Below are 19,810 nucleotides of genomic sequence, written 5' to 3'. Positions count from 1 at the left end.
AACCTTAAAATCTGATCTCACTGGGACAGGAAGCCAGTGAAGAGACGCCAAAATGGGTGTAATGTGGTCGAACTTTCTGCTTCGTGTCAAAAGTCTGGCTGCAGCATTTTGAACCAACTGGAGAGCCCTAATGCTAGACTGCGGTAAACCAGAAAATAGAACATTGCAATAGTCCAATCTAGAAGAGATGAACGCATGGATCAGGGTCTCAGCATCAGCCATAGACAGGATGGGACGAATCTTTGCTATATTTCGCAGGTCCTAGTAATATTTCTAATATGGAAGCTAAAGGACAACAAAGGATCAAAAATTGCCCCAAGGTTCCTCACTTTGTCAGTGTGATGTATGACACACGACCCTAGGCTGAGTGTTAACTGGTCAAATTGATGCCGATGTCTCACTGAACCAAGAACCATCATTTCAGTCTTTTCAGAGTTTAAAAGTAGGAAGTTTCTAGACATCCAACGTCTCACTGCTGCAAGGCAATCTTCTAAGGATTTTATGTGAACGAGATTACCAGCAGTTATCGGCATATATAACTGAGTATCATCTGCATAGCAGTGAAAGGTAATCCCAAAACGCCGCAATATGTGCCCAAAGGGTGCTATATAAAGGGAGTAAAGCAGGGGGCCTAAGACAGACCCTTGAGGAACCCCAAATTCCATGTCACTAAGGTTAGAGGTAGTGTTACTGTTCAAAAAACAGTGAGAACGACTGCTCAAGTATGACGTCAGCCATGCAAGGGCACTCCCAGTAATCCCAAAATGATTTTCCAGCCTATCAAGTAGAATATGATGATCCACTGTATCAAATGCAAGACTGAAATCTAACAGCAGCAGAACCGTAGTGGTGTCCGAGTCCATTGTAAGCAGAAGATCATTTACCACTTTAGTGAGAGCTGTCTCTGTGGAATGATATTTTTTAAAAGCAGACTGAGATTATTCTCAGTAAGATAGTCTACGAGCTAACGTGACACCACTTTTTCCAGAATATTAGAGCAAAATGATAGATTTGATATCAGCCAATAGTTTTTCAATACACTAGGGTCAAGATTAGGTTTCTTAAGTAATGGTTTAATCACTGCAGATTTAAACGTTTAGGAACAGATCCAGAAGTTAAAGAAAGATTAATAATTTCCAGCACGATCGGCCCAAGAGTGGGCCACAGGTCCTTAAACAGTTTTGTAGGTATAGGATCAAATAAACAGGTTGTGCTTTTTGTTGACGTTACGAGTTTCGTCAGCATGTCTAGAGAGATTCTATCAAATTCTGTAAATCTAGGTAATACCTCAGTAGTGGCGCCAACCCCAATAGCAGGGTGTAGTGACTGGGTTAAGGCATGCTGGGATATGTTCAACCTAATGTCATCTATTTTCTTCTCAAAGTAATCTAGGAAATCTTGTGCTGTAAAAGGAGAGCGAGCTACAGGTGGTTGTCCATGAATAAGTGTTGCCACCGTGTCGAACAAGAAATTTGAGTTATGCTTGTTTTTGTTGATCATATCAAAGTAATAGGTCTGCTTTGTAGCCAGTAATGCATACTTATAGTCTAAGATAGCATCACGCCATGCAAGGTGGAATACTTGTAATTTTGAACGACGCCATTTCCATTCTAAACCTCTTGCTTTATGCTTGAGGTCACGCAGGTAATCATTGAACCGAGGTGACTGCGATTTGGGGAGCGCAGTTTCAGCACAGGTGGTGCAATCATGTCGAGTGTCGTTTTGAGCACTGAGTTTAAACTATCCACAAGTTTGTCTACTGACTGGGTATTTGTCAAAAGTGAGGCTAAGACATCAGGCAGTCTAGCTTCAAGTTCAGTCTTAGTTGAGGAGTTGATGCATCGCTGCAGTGATAAATAAGGTTGTTGTTCCACTAAATACAGCAGCGAAACTGTAAACTTAATAAGTGAGTGATCAGAGACCACTGATGTAAGAGGCATGTTGTCAATATTCGTGACAGCAGTACCACATGCGAGAACCAGATCCAGGGTATTTCCACTAATGTGCGTCGAATCCCGAATGCATTGCCGAAATCCTAATGCATCCACAATTTCCATAAATGATTTGCAGAGGGGATCAGAAGGCTTATTTACATGAATGTTAAAGTCACCAATGATCAGAATGTTATCTGCACTAGTTGACAAGTTAGAGATGAATGCACCAAATTCATCTAAGAATTCAGAATATGGGCCATGAGGCCTATATACAGTGACAAAGTAATACGGCTGATTTTTATTCTTCTGACCTTGGCAATGCATAATATCCTGAGCAGAGCGGAGAATCAGATGCTCAAACAAGTTATATTTGTGACCCCCAGCAGTTAATAAGCTAAACCTAGATTTATAAATAAGAGCAACACCCCCGCCTTGCTTCGCATCGCGAGGGACGTGACTAAATGTATATGCTGGTGGGCAGGCTTCATTTAAGGGGAGGACAGCTGTAGGTTTAAGCCAGGTGTCACATAACCCAATCATATCTAAGTGATGATCAATAATTAATTCATTAATCAACAATGATTTTGAGGACAGTGATCTTATGTTAATGAGACCCAGTCTAAGGACCTCAGTGGGGTTGACAGTTGAACTGTTTGGGTTTAGGGGTGGTTCCAGAGTAGCATATATAAGGTTCCTAGAAGTAGGTTTAGGTTTGAGACATTCCACGCGCGTTGTAGGTAGCAGACACAAAATCTTTGCTATTACTGGAGCAACCACTGGGCCATCCTCAATTTCAACATGATCCAGTATAGTAATGGGTATTAAGTTTGCAAAGCATATCCCTCTAGGATTTTTATGGACACGTCTACGAGAGCAGGCCACAGTCTCAACTTGTTGAATTTCCCTCCCTGGCAGATAAACTGCACTATCACCATAGTGGATTTTCTGCACTAATTTCCCCGCTAAGCTAATGGATTCCACACCCACATTTGTCATAAGCCTTGCAGGGTCTCTAATCACCTGCTCCGTGGCCTGCTGTAGATTCCTAATGTTACCCTCCCTGTAGAGCTCTATCTGTGTTCGCAGACAAGATGGCGGCGCCTTCCCCAGTAGGGTGGAGGCCGTCCTGCATCAGCAGGCCACGGCAGCCCCAGAACGAAGGCCAGTTATCAATAAAGCTAAAGCCTTGCTGTTGACAAAACTGCGCCAGCCACCTATTTAATGATGTCAGCCTGCTAAACGCTTCATCAGTACCCCGGGAGGGGAGGGGACCAGAGACTATTAATCGATGCCGACACATCTTTCTGGCAAGGTCATAAGTCCTCTCTATGTCCATTTTTGTGACCTCTGAGTGCTTCATCCTGATATCATTGGTGCCGACGTGAATAACTATGTGACTATATCTCGTCATGTTCCTTTGTCTGTCTTCCCTTCTGCAGCGTCAGCACCCTGAGATGGGATGCAATGTTGGCAGCTCTGGCCCCAGGAATACATTTAACGTCAGCCGGCGTCTGTAACCTGACTTTGCGGGTGATAGAATCCCCTATCACTAAAGTCCGGTGTTTCGGCCTGGAGATAGGAGTGGAAGTCACTTGTGGGCTCGGAGACTTCACATCAGGTAAATCCAAGGGGGAGAACCGATTCACAGTTCGCAGTGGCGAGTGTGATCGGGGTGCCACAACCGGGCACCAAGCCCTGTGGGGCTTCCTCCGCCTCGCCACAGTCCGAAAACCGTCCTCCACAGCCGGCGTTTTAAGGCTGATGCTAATGGGCTTGCTAGCTGGCCCAGCACTAACCTCATCTGGAGTGCCCGTAACATCTTACTCCACTGCGATAAGAAGCTGCCCTAACTTACAGATACGGCTCTCTAAGAGAGCCACCCTATCTTCCAACATCACGTAGGATTTATGGAGGGTGTAAAGTAGGTAAAGTAGTGTACTTTATGCACTAGGAAATTCAAGAGTATTGCCAAGCAGGCACAAGCTAACCAATAATGGATAGACTAACCACTCCTAAAGCTCACACATACGCAAATAAATGAATTAAAGTTCACAGCAGTTACACTGAAAGAGTAGCAGAAGTATTAGAAATGTAGGAACAGCAAATATATATACCACTCCTAAGATTAACACAAGAGTAAAGTACTAAGCTAAAGTTCACAACAGTTACACTAACAGTTAACAGAAGTATATAGAAAAAAATGAAATGAAAAAATAAAAACGAGGGTCCGAAGTCGCTAATGCAAGCTAACCGCTAGCGAAAATGCTAGCCGCTCCTAAGATTTACACAGGAGTAAAATAATTACTTAAAATTCACAGCAGTTCGACTGAAAAACTAACAGAAGTATTAACCAGGTAAAAAGAACCAGCTATAAAAATAACAACGGGTGGGAAGGGAGGATACGACCTAACTAGCGAAAGCTAAACGCTAGCGAATGCTAACTGCTAGCAAATGCTAACTGCTAGCGAATTACAACAGGACTATAGTTAAGTAACGTTCAGAGTAGATACAATTAATAACCAGAAGAGTGCTAAACAGAAATAAAAGAAACGTATACAACCGTGTGAAGTTCAGAATAGCGTCACAACAACAAACAATCCGTCGGAAACAAGTTGCCAGATCTGTGAGCCAGCGTAGTTGGAGATGTGAAATTGTGACAAAATACGCGAATAAGCAACAAATTTTCATTTGGTATCTCACAGAAATGACATGTTGCGAACAAAGAGCTCAGGATGACTGTGTGCTGCTAATATGCTGTTATGTCAATAGAGGCATTGGAAATACCACAGACTGTAGCCACGGAAAAAGCACTGTAAGTAATAATGAAATGAAATTAAATAATAAATCAGTAATTATTAATAATAAATGGTTTCTATGGTGGCAATGCACTCACCGATGGCAGATACATGTCCCCCACCCTACTCCTCTGCTCCATATCGTCTGTACATCCATTCTCCTCTGGTGTTGAAGGAGTAGATACAGATGTCCTCCTCACTGCTATGAGTTAACCAGCATGTTCTCCTCTCTGCACATGGGTTGCGGTGCTTCTCTGTATGCCTAACTCTCCATGTACTGGCTGGAACAGCCACCTCTCTGTCCACGAACTGCCGAGGATAAAACAAAGTATTGAACTTACTCCCATCATGCTCCTCAGTACAAATAAATTGAAAGCATAAAGCCTCGGTCCCACTGAATAATGAAGGCTAAAGAAGGAGCCACCATAGGTGTGGGGTGATTATTTGAAGAATGACCCATGTTTTCATCTATCACGTATCCACCATGAAGGTGCCACTGTGTGCCTCTTTGTACCCTGCATGTGCCGAGTAGCAGCCTCTAGTGAGCCACGACCGACCTGTCATTACAGCCTCGAATGGCTCGCATCAGCCACACTAAGCCACGTAGTGCCATGATAGCGCCATGTTGGCGCACGTTTAGGCATGAGTTTGGTCCAAACCTCCAGCCCTCCCACACCTGGTCCCTTTAAAGTGTGGGTTTTCAATTCACAGATTCACAGCAGCATTTAAAGACGTCCCTTCTTTTTTTTTTTTAAATGCAGTCCAAAAATAGACACTCCATCACAGTTCCGCAGTTGTGCGCTGTGCGCCAGGCTGCTGTCTACCTGTAATGCACCAGACTAGCTAGACCCGAACCACGGGTTCCTGGAGTGCCGCCTCTGTGCTCCCCGCTGGCTCCGCGGCTCTCTGGCTTTTTTTTTTTTTTTTTTTTTTTTTTCGGCTTTAAACACACAAAACTTTATGTTTGTCTGTTTATTTCTGCAAAAGCGCTCTTTTGCGCACGCGCTGCTGTTGTCCTTTCATGGACAGCCTCCTCTCTGCTCTTTCTAGTGGCTTCCTTTCCATCCGTGGCTTGCTGGCTTTATTTTTTTCCCTGGCTTTAAACACAATCATTTTTACAATGTGAATCCACTTTTGACATTGTGTTTGTCCGTTTATTTCTGCAAAAGCACTCTTTTGCGCGTGGTGCTGTTCTGCATACAGAATGAGGTGGCCGTTTTATTATATACACCTGTGGATCATTTTATTTATATATATATATATATATATATATATATATATATATATATTTCTTTATTTCTTCCGCAGCTTACAAGTCACCATGATACAACTTTTAACTTTGTGTCATGTCTTCAAAATCGGTCTTTTGCGCGCTCTCCACCTGTGTTGCCGCACAGCTCCTGCTCTTAGCTGCTCCACTGGAGTTATTATCTTCCATGTGTTTGTGTTTGTCCAATATTGACTGAAATATCACTCTTTTGTGAGCTGGCGTTCTGCCTAAATGCTCGTTTGAAGCGTGATGAGTCACTGCCTCAGTGCGCACACACAGCGGAGCTCATGTGATCCATTAATTCCAGAAGTGATTAGACGTATTTTCGGCATCCAAGGTTTGACAGAAAATGATTAATCCACTACAAAAAAATTATTTTATATGGAGTCCAGCGCACAGAGCAGGTGGATTTGTGTGCGCAAGAGAGCCGCTCCAAAAATAGCCTCTCAGGTCCTGCCTCAGTGCGCACACACAGCGGAGCTCATGTGATCCATTAACAACATATTAAATCAACATACTTTTACATACAACAGACATCAACATACAGACATACTTTTACAGCTAGGAACTGTTTTATCAAGCTATAAAAAAAACATTAAAAATAATTACCTTAAGCTGTTCAAAATACATCCCACATGGAGCAGAAAAGAGAGTGGGAAAAAAAAGCGTCTAAATGAAACAGTCCTCTGTGATGCCAGAAGTGATTAGAAGTGTTTTCAACATCCAAGTTTGGCAGAAAATGATTAATCCACTACAAAATATAGTCCAGCGCACAGAGCAGGTGCAGTTGTGTGCGCAAGAGGAGGAGCCGCTCCAAAAATAGCCTCTCAGGTCCTGCAAAGGTGCCAGGTGCACAGATAATGGACTTTTTGCAGACTCGTAAGCACCACGCAAATGCCTCTAAGCCATCGCAGTAACTCGAACACAAACTGCGCCACGCTGTTGTTGCTAAATTTTGAACATCTTGAAATTAGCACCACGCTCAGAGAGGAGTCTCGTTAACTGAAGATAATGCCTCTAAGAGCCACTCTGAGCCACTATAATGCCACGATAGCTCACGAAACAAAAAAAACAGGGTGCGTGGCTCCTTCTTCACTCCTTCTTCACTCGGTGGGACCGAGGCTTAAGTCCAGATCACACAGCAGAGGGGCTGCCAGACTCACTCGGCTACTTCCAGAAGCGCTGTTCCTCTCCGATCATCTCCACTATTTTGGTGTGCTCACAGGGCAGCTTGTGCATTTCCTGCGAGGAATGTCCGATTCCCATTTTTATCTCCAATCCCTCACAAAGTAGTTTCATCCGTTATCAACCGCTCACAAAGTTCTCACAATTCTATGAGTTGTGAAGACTATATTCAGAGGGCTTTGCAACACCCCTGACTGCTCTGTAAGTATGTGGTGAGGACGTTTGTCGCCTCGCCAACTTTGAACTGTTTAAAATTCAAACGCGACACATGCGACTTGTGAGGGGATAGTGACACCTAGCGAACATCACACGAAATCTGACAAATTCCCTTGCAAATGCCATTCATAAGCGTTGCACCCCTTCTGCTCCAAGAAGAAACATATGTCTAAATTTAAGTAAAATATCAAATGGCACAGATCCATTTAGGTGTCATATAAAATAAATATTTTCCATTCATGCAGTGGAAAGAATAATTTCACGAGTGAAAGGTTGGAGTGTACCATTTAACTCTGCACATAGAACTGTTTCTGTTTTTAGCTAAGAATAATTAAAATGACTTGAAGAAAATCATGGGTTTTTAAAATGTCTGATTAGAAATCTAAGTTATTGTGACATTGGTGTACCATGGTCAGTCCTAATCTCATTTTTCCTTTGTGATGTGTTTTTGTTGAATTCTGGACAGTGTCACCACAAGGCTTTACAGGATGTGGATGACTGGGATTTGAATGAAATCAGTCCTGAGTGGGACTTAAGAGATGGTGCAGGAAGTGGGAAGGTTGTTAGGAAGGAAGCAGAAGAGCTCTCACCAGAATTACTGCAGGTAATTGTCATGTTTTTGTCTCAGATATGGTCTTTGCTTATTTTAAGTAACTCTTAGGACATTTCTTCAGCCTCCACAGGGACAAGACCTTTTCCATCTGGGCCCTGATTGTTGGAGTGACATAGAGACCGGTCATTTAAGTGACGTGCTCTCTGAGGAAGAGCAAGACCGCATATCTGCAGACTGCTGCCTGCAGCTGCAGCCAGGTGTTGTAACTGTGGTCCAACAGCTGCTGGAGGACATTCAGAGTCAGGACAAAGACCCAGATGTCTGGAAGAAGATTGAGGTAAGTCATCAAATTGCTAGACATATGCATTTTTAATTGTCTGTTTAAGAACTTTAATTTGAGCAGTGCAATTAATTGTATCACAGTCATTATCAGGATGTTGATCTATGCAGTTATATGGCTGCATCTCAGAAAATATGAATATTGTGAAATATATTTTTTGTCAATTATTTCAGAAAGTGAAATTTTTATTACATGTATACTAAACTGTTCCAAGCATGTTATTTTAATTTTGATCATTACAGCATACATCTTTTAAAAAAATTGTGTATCTCAAAATATTACAATATTTCATAATACAGAAATGTCAGACTTCTGATATTTTCTTTTATGCCCTCAATACTTGGTTGTGGCTTCTTCTGAATGAATTAATGCATTCATTTGGCACAGCATAGAAGCAGTCGGCGTGATGGAAGCCCAAGTTGCTTTGATTGTTGGGTTTAGTGTCTCATCTTCATTTTGACAATACCCCATTGAGAGTCTGTGGGTTATTGTCTGTGGGGCCATCCATAATCCTCCTCCTGCCTGGTGGCTTCATCCTCAGAATCCTTCTCCCTATATACCCTGGGTCCTTCCTCTGCACATGTCCAAACCATCTCAGTCTCACCTCACTGACTTCGTCTCCAAACTGTCCGACTTGTCTTTTTGTTAAGCTAGTTTCTCACTGGGCTGCGAAAACAGGAGAGTAGTTGGAGATACAAATTTGCAACAAAACAGGTGATTTGGCAACAATTTTTCAGTTGGAATTTCATTGAATTACGTGACTTGCATATGACTGAATGTCGGCCGAATATTGCACGGACTGGTGGCAAAAATAGGGCCAATAATCATGTATAGTCCACATACGTAGCGCATGGGGGCCATTTGAATGATGACGTATTTGCACACACAGTGCTCAGGATGGCTGTGGGCTGCTATTATGTGAAAAGAGGCTGTGGAAATCCCCCCAATTGTAGGCATGTAAGAAAAAGCACTATAAATAATAATGCTAATAAATGGTTTACATAGTGGCAACATACTCAGTGGTGGCAGAAACGTCCAGCAGAGTATACCCCCCCCCCCCGCACCGACTTTTCAATGCTGTCCCAGTAGTGCCACTCTCCTCTCCTCTGGCATTGAAGCTGGAGTAGATACAGGTGTCCTTTTCACTTCTCAGGTACGACGAGTATACGGTTTTTTGCTGGATGGGCTCGAAGCGCTCCTCGTTGTGTTGGAACGGCCACGTGTCCGTGACATGACGGGCTGCAATTTCCAGCAGAGCTTCGGAAGCATGCGTTTTTTAATCTCATTTAATTTATTTACCAATAATATACATGTACATTAAATAAACAATACAGTATATAAAATGGCTGAGGATAACACAATAAAATATCAAATTTATTTGCATTGTGGTCCTCAGGCACAGGACAAAAGTCTTGTCCGCCGGACAGGACTCGTCCAGCCCGCTGATGTGTGTGCACAGCAGGTTGGAGCCAGCCCGGCTACAGAGCCACATGGCTGAGACTGCTGGACTCACTTGTCCGCTTCCAGAAGCGCTGTTCCTCTCCCATCATATCGTCATCTTCCTAAAATAATGGCCCAAGTCATGTTTTGAAAAAATATGACTTAGGCCATTATTTTAGGGAGGTGACGATATAAAAGGAAAAATGTGTCGTCAACCCCTCACAAGTTGTCTCACATGTTGTGCACTTTCTGACCAAATCGAGAAGGGTTTGAGATGGCTGTAAGTGCTGTTAAGTATTTGGTGAGGACATTTGTTGCTTTTCCATTTTGTTTTAACTGTTCAATATTCAACCGACATGAGAGTGACACCTTGCAACTCACACGATGGCATAGCAAACCTCGCCAAATGTCGCAAAATTCCCCGCAAATGTCATTTGCAAGATGTCCAGTGAGATAGTTCCCTTATCGCCACCGTCTCTAAGCTGTCCAACATAGAATCAGAATCACCTTTATTGTCATTGCACAGTAAACCAGCACAACCAAATTTGCTTGTGCATCCTCAAAATGTCTCTACTGTCTTGTAGACTTTCCCCTTTGCTCTTGCAGATGTTCTTCTGTCATAAATCACTCTTGCCACCTTTCTCCACCCTGCCTGCACTCTCTTCTTCACCTCTCTGCCAAACTCTCATTACTTTGGCTCCAAATATCAGATATTTAAAATATGAAACCTTTTTTTGTAATATAAACTTCTTTTCTCATTGTACACAAAATGCAACACTCAATACCAAATTATAAAATAAATAACTGCAGGAACAGGCAGACATAGTGTCAAAATACTGTTAGGTCCATAAGTATTTGGATAGTGATGTGTTTTTTGTCTCCAAAGTGGTGTTGAAGTGAAACAATCTGGATGTTTTGTCAACTTTCAGCTTTACTCCAAAGGGTTTAACAAAAATGTCACATTCCTGCTTTGGAACAAGCATTCAGAGAATTTATTGTCTCGTTTCTCACCTCCTTCCAACACATCTTTGTGAAAGTTGTAAATTTAACAACAATAATGGAAAATTTGATTTGATCACAAAAAAATCAGTCAAAATAAATGCATCATTGTTTGGGTTCAGAGGTCAGTGATCAGGTCAAAGATCATTGGCTAAATCAAGCATCAGCATCAGGATTTTTAAGTCACATGACATTATTGTTTCTGTAGGAAAAAATCCTGAATGTAATTTTCAAAACATCTCATTGACTGTTAGTTAAAAAACTCAGAACACTGCAGCTTTCTGCTGCTGCTGCAGATCATCCTGTGGATTCATCGCCTGACTTCTGAAGGCCACTTTACAACTCTGAAGGACTGAAGTGGGTTTAATGGGACCAGCAGATTCTGGATTTCATTTCCAAGTTAAATGTTTCACTTTCAGACTTGATTTCTTCACTCGACCACAAGGGGGCAGTATGTTTCTACTGAGCAGACCTCAGTTTTTCCGTCTCAATTCTCTTCCTATATTTTTTCTTCTTTTATCCTCCTTCATTTTCCTCTGTTTTCATCATTACTTTGTCTCTCCACCTGCTTTACATATTTTTACATTTATTTTATTTATTTTTTTACATGAACTATTTTTCCTAATTTTTTCTGTTTGTCTTTTTCTTGTTTTTCCCTCTTTCAGATTTCTTCATTCTTCATCACTTTGACTTTCTTCTGATTTCATCCTTTCTTTCGCTCTCTCTTTTGCCCTCAGTCTTTTGTGCGGCAGTTGGACAGCTTCATCTCTTGGCTCCAAGTGGCATTGGACAGTACGGAGAACTGGACGCCGCCGAGACAGGATGTGGACAGTCTGAAGGCTTACCTGGACACACACCTGGTTAGACACACATACACAGATTATGACTTTAAAAAAAAAACCTCCCACAGATACAGGATGTCATAGGTCATGTGATCTGTCTGAGTGTGCAGTCAGATTTGTTTATTTATGTTTTTTTCCCAGTGAGATAATGAAGAAAGGGAAGAGCTGATTACTTTTTCTCTTCTTCTTTATTCTCACCTTATGACACTATAGAGCCAAAACATGTGAGGCCACAGTGGTTCATTGTTATTTCTCTGAGTACCTGACCTTTCTGTGACCTTACCCAGCCCATGAGCAAGCACAAAGACCAGTCTCAGTGAAGTGGGCTAAAAAGACACAAAACAAGACTGACATGGATAAAAGTCAGTAGATGCTTATTTATCTGATGTTTCACAGGCAGTCACGGGGCCCTATCTTTCACCCACAACAAAGCAGCATGATGTTGTTCCTACCTTTCCACCTGACACCATTGTAGTTTTAACATCTGATGTCCACTTTCCTTAAATACCATAAGTACATGCATAAGTGAGTTTGTCACAAAAATGAGGTGTGGTCAAAGTTCATATCATCTGGCACCAAAACCCATCAAAAACTGGTTTGATTTTCTGTACAGCATATTTAAAGTGTGCAATAGTCCTATAGCATCACATGGTGCAGACACTCTGCACACAGGAATTCACAGTGACACATTATGGGACCATGAAACTGAACTGGGAACAAACATTAACGACAATAATAATACTGATTTCCGTTATTTTTCATTGTAATTACATACAGTGAAATTTGTCCTCTGCATGTAACCATCCACTATAGTTAGACACAATCCAACCACTGGGGCAGTGGGCAGCCACAGTTTAAAGACAGTGCCTTGGTCAGAAGCAGAGAAAGGAGCAGACCCGAAATAAGCATGTTTTTGATAGTGGGAGGAAACCCACACAGACACGGGGAGAACATGCAAACTCCACGTGGAAAGGGCAAGAAGCGATCTCACAGTCCGCTTCAGTGCTAACTGCTAATCCACCGTGATGCCAACATTGAAATCAAACACAGTGTTATGGACAAATCAACAGCAAGGATGACAGACAAAATTCTTACATTTCTAAACTGAATCTGGAATTTGAAATTTAATAAAACCACAATTTTACAAAAACAAACAAGTAGCAAAAACATTCAACTGAGCTACTTTAAAGTTTAAGAACACCTAAACCAAACCCTGACCAAGATATTGGAGAGTAGAAGTCATATTTACTCAGACTCTAAAGTCCACCAAGTCCAATGCCAATTTCAACGCAATTCCCCTGATCTGGATGTTCCAACCCTGAAACTTGACAATTTGATCATCATTATTTGTCTTTGATTCTAATATTCTTTTGACAAGCAACGGCTGTAAAATACAGAGAACATTTGTCTAAGTAAATATGGACCTACATGTAAGAGTGGAGACCATTCACAGGTGAAAGAGCTCTTTGAACAGAAGACCAAAGAAGTGTTTGTGTTTCAGAGCTTCAAGATGAATGTGGACATTCACAGCGCTCTGAAGGAAGCCATAATGGAAGAAGGACGAGTGCTGCTCAGCATCATCACCTCCAGCCAGTCAGGTGAGTTCTCTTTGTCACCTTCAGTCAATAATTAATAGTTTCAGCTCGCTGAAATGAGACCTGTGATGATCTCATGAGCAGTGTTGCCGCAGTTACTTTGAAAAAGTAATCCAAGTACTGATTACTCCTTGAAAAAGTAACTTAGTTACTGTACTGATTACTCAGTTGTAAAAGTAACTAAATTAGATTACTAGTTACTTTTTTAGTTACTTTCCCCAGCTGCCGACAACAACCCTCTGCCACCTCAACATGACAGTGATACCTGTTTTGCCAAAACTCACTTTATAGTCACCCTTTCTTGACTTCAATGAAAATAAATACTTGTTTTATAAAAGTAAAATAAAGACCTTTTTCTTGACCTCATATTTAACTGTTGACAGCACTGTAACAGTAAAACTTGCATTTTCTAACCTACATTGTTTATAAATGTAACTATTAAATTTATAAATGTAACTATTAAATTCTCTCTAACATTTTTCTAACATTTAAATTCTATCTAAACATTTTACTTGTCAAAATTATTATTTTAAGTAGTATTAGTAGTTGTAGTAAAAAAGGCTTCAAATCTGGACCTTTAATCTAGGGGTGTTGTGGGGGGGCACATCCCTGCCCCAGGCCCCATTTCATCTAGAATCACCCCTGCTTTGGCGTTTGAGCACAAAGAATGGATAACATTTATTTATGCAGAAAACATGACCAGATTTACAGGTAAGAAAGTTTTATTGCGTTTTCACATCATGTGGTCCTCAGAAAGAGAGTTTAGATGCATTTGAGTGGAAAATAGTGTTAGTTGTTGATGCGCCGCGGAGGATCAGCTGTTTTTAGCAGCAGATACGGAGCAGCTCAGCTCAGAATTCTAAATAAAGGAGAAAAAAAGCATAAAAATGTCTTTGTAAAGCTCAGTGCAGGTGTGCTGTTGTCACCGTGCTTTAAGAGGTGAGGACGAGTTGTAGCTGCTACAAAAAACCGTGGATGAAAAGCTCACAGCTCACTTAAAGTGGGCAGTTCAGTCGAACACTGACCCCCTGCCCACAGACCCAGTTTAATGCTGCTATCGACCCACAATGCAAAAAATAATAGTAGCGCACAGTGACTTAGAGAAGTAACTTTAATCTGATTACTGATTTGGAAAGATTAACCCATTACATTACTCGTTACTAAAAAAAAGTGGTTAGATTAGAGTAATGCGTTACCGGCATCACTAGTCATGAGTGGGTGTGTCATTTATTCTGATCTGTGTTTAGTCCAGTCCACACTTTGAGATCTATGGTCTGGATCAGGATACCTTCCCTTTGAACAATTTAAACACAGGAGAGTTGCTAACTCGCAACAGACTATTGAGCCAAATGCAGCCGATAATCAACAGACACGCTTAGAACAGAGGGACATTATGTCGTAACCCTGTTATCCAGAGTATAAGACACACCTTTTTTTCCGTATTATCAGCTCTTTAATTTGGGGTTTTTCTGCGTTGTTGTGGTGTACTTTTTATTACTGGCACTTATTCTTTTATTATTGGAGTTTATTTCGTTTAGTACTTTGATTCCTGGGAAAGTGTGATATAAATAGTTGTTATTATTATTGTCATTCATAATGAAAATGTGTTGGGGTTTTTTTAGTATATAAGTATTAAAAACATAACTTCTCTGGAAAATATTTCATTTGGTGATATCTCATTCTAGAACATTAATTGTAAGGTTAGCATCAGGGTATAGTTAGGGTTAGCATTAGCATTTAGGGTAAGGTTCAGGTTAACGTTAGCATTGGGGTTAGAAGCTGATCTCAGTCACACTTAATCAGTTTGACTGACCGTGCTGGTTTCTTTCAAAGCCTTTGATTCATTTGAACGGGTATTAAATCTCTGGGACACCCTGAGTATTTGCCACATCACACTGAGATTGCTGTGCAGATTGGGGGTGGAGTCTCTGACTGGTGTTCCTCAGGAATGTGTCCTGGGTCCTTTCAAGTTGTTGTCTGTTTGAATATCAGTTACATACAAGGTCTGTTAGAAAAGTATTTTTTTTATTTTTTGCAAAAACCTAATGGATTTGAATCACGTGTGCTTGCACCTGGCTGTCGCCCAGTTTCTGGCAAAATTTGATGCAGTCGCGCTGCTCCAGTCGTTCCGCCATTTTCCTTGCAAAGAAAATCCGACGAGAGACGACACCCATCCTCACGCAAAAGCTGCTTACCAGCAAATGACGCAATCGACAGGCGTGAAAAATTCACGCATGCGCATGAAGGTTCAAGGTTGGCTCATGCAAGCACACGTGATTCAAATCCATCAGGTTTTTGCAAAAAATAAAAAGGTCGGATACTTTTCTAACAGACCTCATATATTATTTGCTTGCAAGTACATTTCAAAACTGTTTGCTCAAACCTCTTTGGTTACTGAGATAATGAAGTTCAGCTTGATGTCTATCCTCAACATGACGTCTACTTCCGGTATAGACAGGCTCTGTGAAAACGAAGCGCACGTGGTGTGTGTTTACAAGTCGAATAGTGCCAGACTTTGGGGACAAGCAGAGTTTTGAAAGCTGTATTAACTGCAAATATGCCTAAATCTTGTGTTGCTTTTGGTTGCAGTTAAGATTAAAAAAAGGAATTTTTCAAGTCTGACCCATTTGTCATCTATTTATTTTGCAAAATGCATACAGAGAGGAACCAAATAAATCTAAATATAGAAATGTGTGTATTTCCTTATTTCCAAACAAATACCCCTGACATTAAAGTCAAAACGTACTCATGCGTATACCACAACATAACAATTCTCACACATTTATGAAATGATGCTTTATTAACTCATGTTTTTACAGAACTCTTCTTGTCATTTCTTGTACATCCATTTATAAATTTAAGCTGTAAAGTATGTGAATCTCAGAAACACACATGACTGAGGTCATAACTGGTAATTTCAGGAGCCAATAAACTGCTCAATTTTTAACTTGATGTTTAAAAAACCAACAACATCAACAAAAAACATTGTAAAAAAATTAATCCCCACCATGATGTATCTTTTTACATTAATTTAAATCATGGACCACCTTAACTCACAAAGTCTTTACTTGAATACAAATCACTTTTCCAGACAGTTTTCTCCAGACAAATCTGTCTCTGTCTGTGTCTGTCTCGCCATACTGGCAGCGCAGGGACATGGTTCCTGTCCTTGCTTCCATAACAAACGGTCTCTGGTTTTTAAATGTCTGGAGTTGCGTTCTTCAGGAATATTTGTTCTGAATCGATGTGCAGCTTCATGTTTGTGCTGCTCCGGAGACTTTGGGCAAAAATGGGTGAAGCCAAAATAAATGACTCGATGTATATGAAGGCTGCCTGAAACTTTTCGACACTGTGTTTTCGTGTACATGCAGAAATGTTTGTTTTTGTGTCTTCCTGCATCAGGTCTGAAAGAGATCCTCTTGATGGTTTCCAGCCAATGGGAGCAGCTGCAGCGGCAGATTCGCCGCCAACATGGCTGGATGCTCCACACCCTTCACTGCATCCAGGCCCGCCTCCTTCACAGTGACCAATCACAGCAGCCCATTACACTTCCTGGAGAGCTGTCATCCAATCAGCAAGCTCCATGTCCACTGGGTGGGCTTAAGGTTAGTTTTGTTTTCTTTATCACAGACTGAAGCTGCTGATTGATCTCTCCTGGTTTTAAGTGGGCTTCCTATGAGTCGTCCTGTGTGTCCATCCGTCTTGCTCTTCATTATCTTCTCGTATAGGTCTCCTCCCCACAAACCATCATGAGTTCAAGCCACAGGTTTGCATGAACAGCCTCAAAAACCTGAAAACATTACACCAGTTGGAACATTTATATTATTACCCCATAAAATTGTATTAAAGTAACACTTTGGACATTGATTTGATTCAGTTCTAGTCACTTTTCAGGAAGTAGTTAACAGCCTTTAAAAACAGCATGTTAGATGGTCCTGGGTGGACTGGAGGCGGTCCTCCAGCCGGCAAATAAGCCACCAGAAAAAGTCTTGCAACATTAGAGGAGGTCATTTGTTTCTGCACTTAGTGTAACTCTGCTGCAGCGGTCCATCTGAGGACAACGGGGAAAAGCCATTTGTACGCTCAACCCCGAAAAACAGGAAGCAGACAAATATCGCCAAGAGTCCCGTCTGTAGACCCTTGGTGATGTTTGATATTTATGGACGTCCACTGCACAGTGGAGTCCAGGTCCAAAGCTGATGTGGCTCATGTTGGTGATGGATGATTATGTTCCTTTGGCAGTGCTCTCTGAGGTCCTGGAAGCAGCCAGGTCTTGTGGATTTGGCCCCATCACTTATGCCCCAGTCACACAAGAGGAAAAGTAGGTCGCCAGCCTGTTGTGATGAGGAGAAAATGGTGGATGCCTGGTGACTGCAGTCATTCATGTTGCTGCCGGTGTTCTGTTGAGATGAGATGCGTCGTCGAGATGAAGTTCCTCGCGTAACTGCACGTGTGCACTGAAAAAATTACTTGACGAAGTTCGCTTATTTTGATGGGCAAGTAAATGTATAAATTGTTCATCCGAACGTAGTAATGTATAAAATCTACTCACTATAAAACGATAAGTATTTTTAACCTGGAGTTAGCTTATTTCGACAGGCAAAATATACATATACATACATTTATGCTCCTAATTTAAAATACAGAAAATGTTTTACTTACTAGGCTATAAATACACTGAATACAATTAATAAAAAAAAACTGACGGAAAAAAAACAAAAAAGAAAATGCGCATGCGCAGTTGCACGTCGAGTGAGTTACATCATCTCCACATGTGCAGTTGCGCGAGGCACCTCATCTCGACGGGTGACGTCTTCAAGTCCAGGGTAGAGCGATGTGTGCATGTGCACGCATGCGCAGTACCACGACGCACCTCATCTCGATGTTCACCTCATCTCGACGGGACACCGGCAAGCACTTGGCAGGAGTTGTGGAGGCTGAGGGCAGTGCAGCCTACACTTGACCACATTCGATCACAACGCAGTTGCGTGGGTTGCCCTGAGGGATCCGCCCCCAAATGACTGCAGTCAAACTCGTCAGACAGATTGGAGGAGGCTGCCAATAATCGCTGTTTCATTTAATAAACACAGAGTCTGTACGCACACTATGGAATCAATTGGAGTCGTCCTGTTCGTCGTCTTAAACCAAACACTTATGAGTGATACGCGGGTCAGCCCTGACATCATCTGAACCCACTACACATTTATATAAATTAGTGTAAAATTTTACAGATGAGATGGGTGCCAAATAACGACACTGCGTATAATGATTTCAGATCTGTACACAGTGAGGTTTTATGAGATGCCGTCATTTGCACAGAAATAAAACAAACTTAAATTGACAAAATTTTGACAGCAGGTTATGCGACATAAAAACAACAAAAACAAAAGACTTAATGCGGTGTACAGTACAATAAATTCATCCCAACATGAATGAGAAGAAATGCAATCTAATTCGAAAACATTTAATGAAAAAAGAAAGTGTACATTTACACTTGCTAAATTGTCTGACAACAGATCTCTGAACCATGACATCTAAACACAAATATGAACTGACCCGTGACTTCTGTGTACTGTGACACACCATATATATATATATATATATATATATATATATATATATATATGTATATATACAACCCTGGCAAAAATTATGGAATCACCAGCCTCAGAGGATATTCATTCAGTTGTTTAATTTTGTAGAAAAAAAGCAGATCACAGACATGACACAAAACTAAAGTCATTTCAAATGACAACTTTCTGGCTTTAAGAAACACTATAAGAAATCAAGAAAAAAAGATTGTGGCAGTCAGTAACGGTTACTTTTTTAGACCAAGCAGAGGAAAAAAAATATGGAATCACTCAATTCTGAGGAAAAAATTATGGAATCACCCTGTAAATTTTCATCCCCAAAACTAACACCTGCATCATATCAGATCTGCTCGTTAGTCTGCATCTAAAAAGGAGTGAACACACCTTGGAGAGCTGTTGCACCAAGTGGACTGACATGAATCATGGCTCCAACACGAGAGATGTCAATTGAAACAAAGGAGAGGATTATCAAACTCTTAAGAGAGTAAATCATCATGCAATGTTGCAAAAGATGTTGGTTATTCACAGTCAGCTGTGTCTAAACTCTGGACCAAATACAAACAACATGGGAAGGTTGTTAAAGGCAAACATACTGGTAGACCAAGGAAGACATCAAAGTGTCAAGACAGAAAACTTAAAACAATATGTCTCAAAAATCGAATAATGCACAACAAAACAAATGAGGAACGGATAGGAGGAAACTGGAGTCAACGTCTGTGACCGAACTGTAAGAAACCGCCTAAAGGAAATGGGATTTACATACAGAAAAGCTAAACGAAAGCCATCATTAACACCTAAACAGAAAAAAAACAAGGTTACAATGGGCTAAGGAAAAGCATTCTTGGACTGTGGATGACTGGATGAAAGTCGTATTCAGTGATGAATCTCAAATCTGCATTGGGCAAGGTGATGATGCTGGAACTTTTGTTTGGTGCCGTTCCAATGAGATTTATAATGATGACTGCCTGAAGAGAACATGTAAATTTCCACAGTCATTGATGATATGGGGCTGCATGTAAGGTAAAGGCACTGGGGAGATGGCTCTCATTA

At 41.2% G+C, this 19,810-nt stretch overlaps 1 protein-coding gene across 1 annotated transcript in view; it reads left to right on the top strand.

Annotated features, from left to right (window-relative positions):
- The window catches only part of akap6 (A kinase (PRKA) anchor protein 6), a 103,937-nt gene that overhangs the window by 41,986 nt on the left and 42,141 nt on the right, over positions 1-19,810 (top strand). Inside the window, 6 exon segments of the mRNA XM_034195123.1 lie at positions 7,225-7,288; positions 7,817-8,004; positions 8,075-8,290; positions 11,470-11,592; positions 13,076-13,172; positions 16,572-16,774. Coding sequence (XP_034051014.1) covers positions 7,225-7,288; positions 7,817-8,004; positions 8,075-8,290; positions 11,470-11,592; positions 13,076-13,172; positions 16,572-16,774 — 891 coding nt within the window.

This window comes from Thalassophryne amazonica, chromosome 19 (genome assembly GCF_902500255.1).
Source record: "Thalassophryne amazonica chromosome 19, fThaAma1.1, whole genome shotgun sequence".
NCBI lineage: Eukaryota > Metazoa > Chordata > Actinopteri > Batrachoidiformes > Batrachoididae > Thalassophryne > Thalassophryne amazonica.
This window is presented reverse-complemented; position numbering and strand designations above follow the sequence as displayed.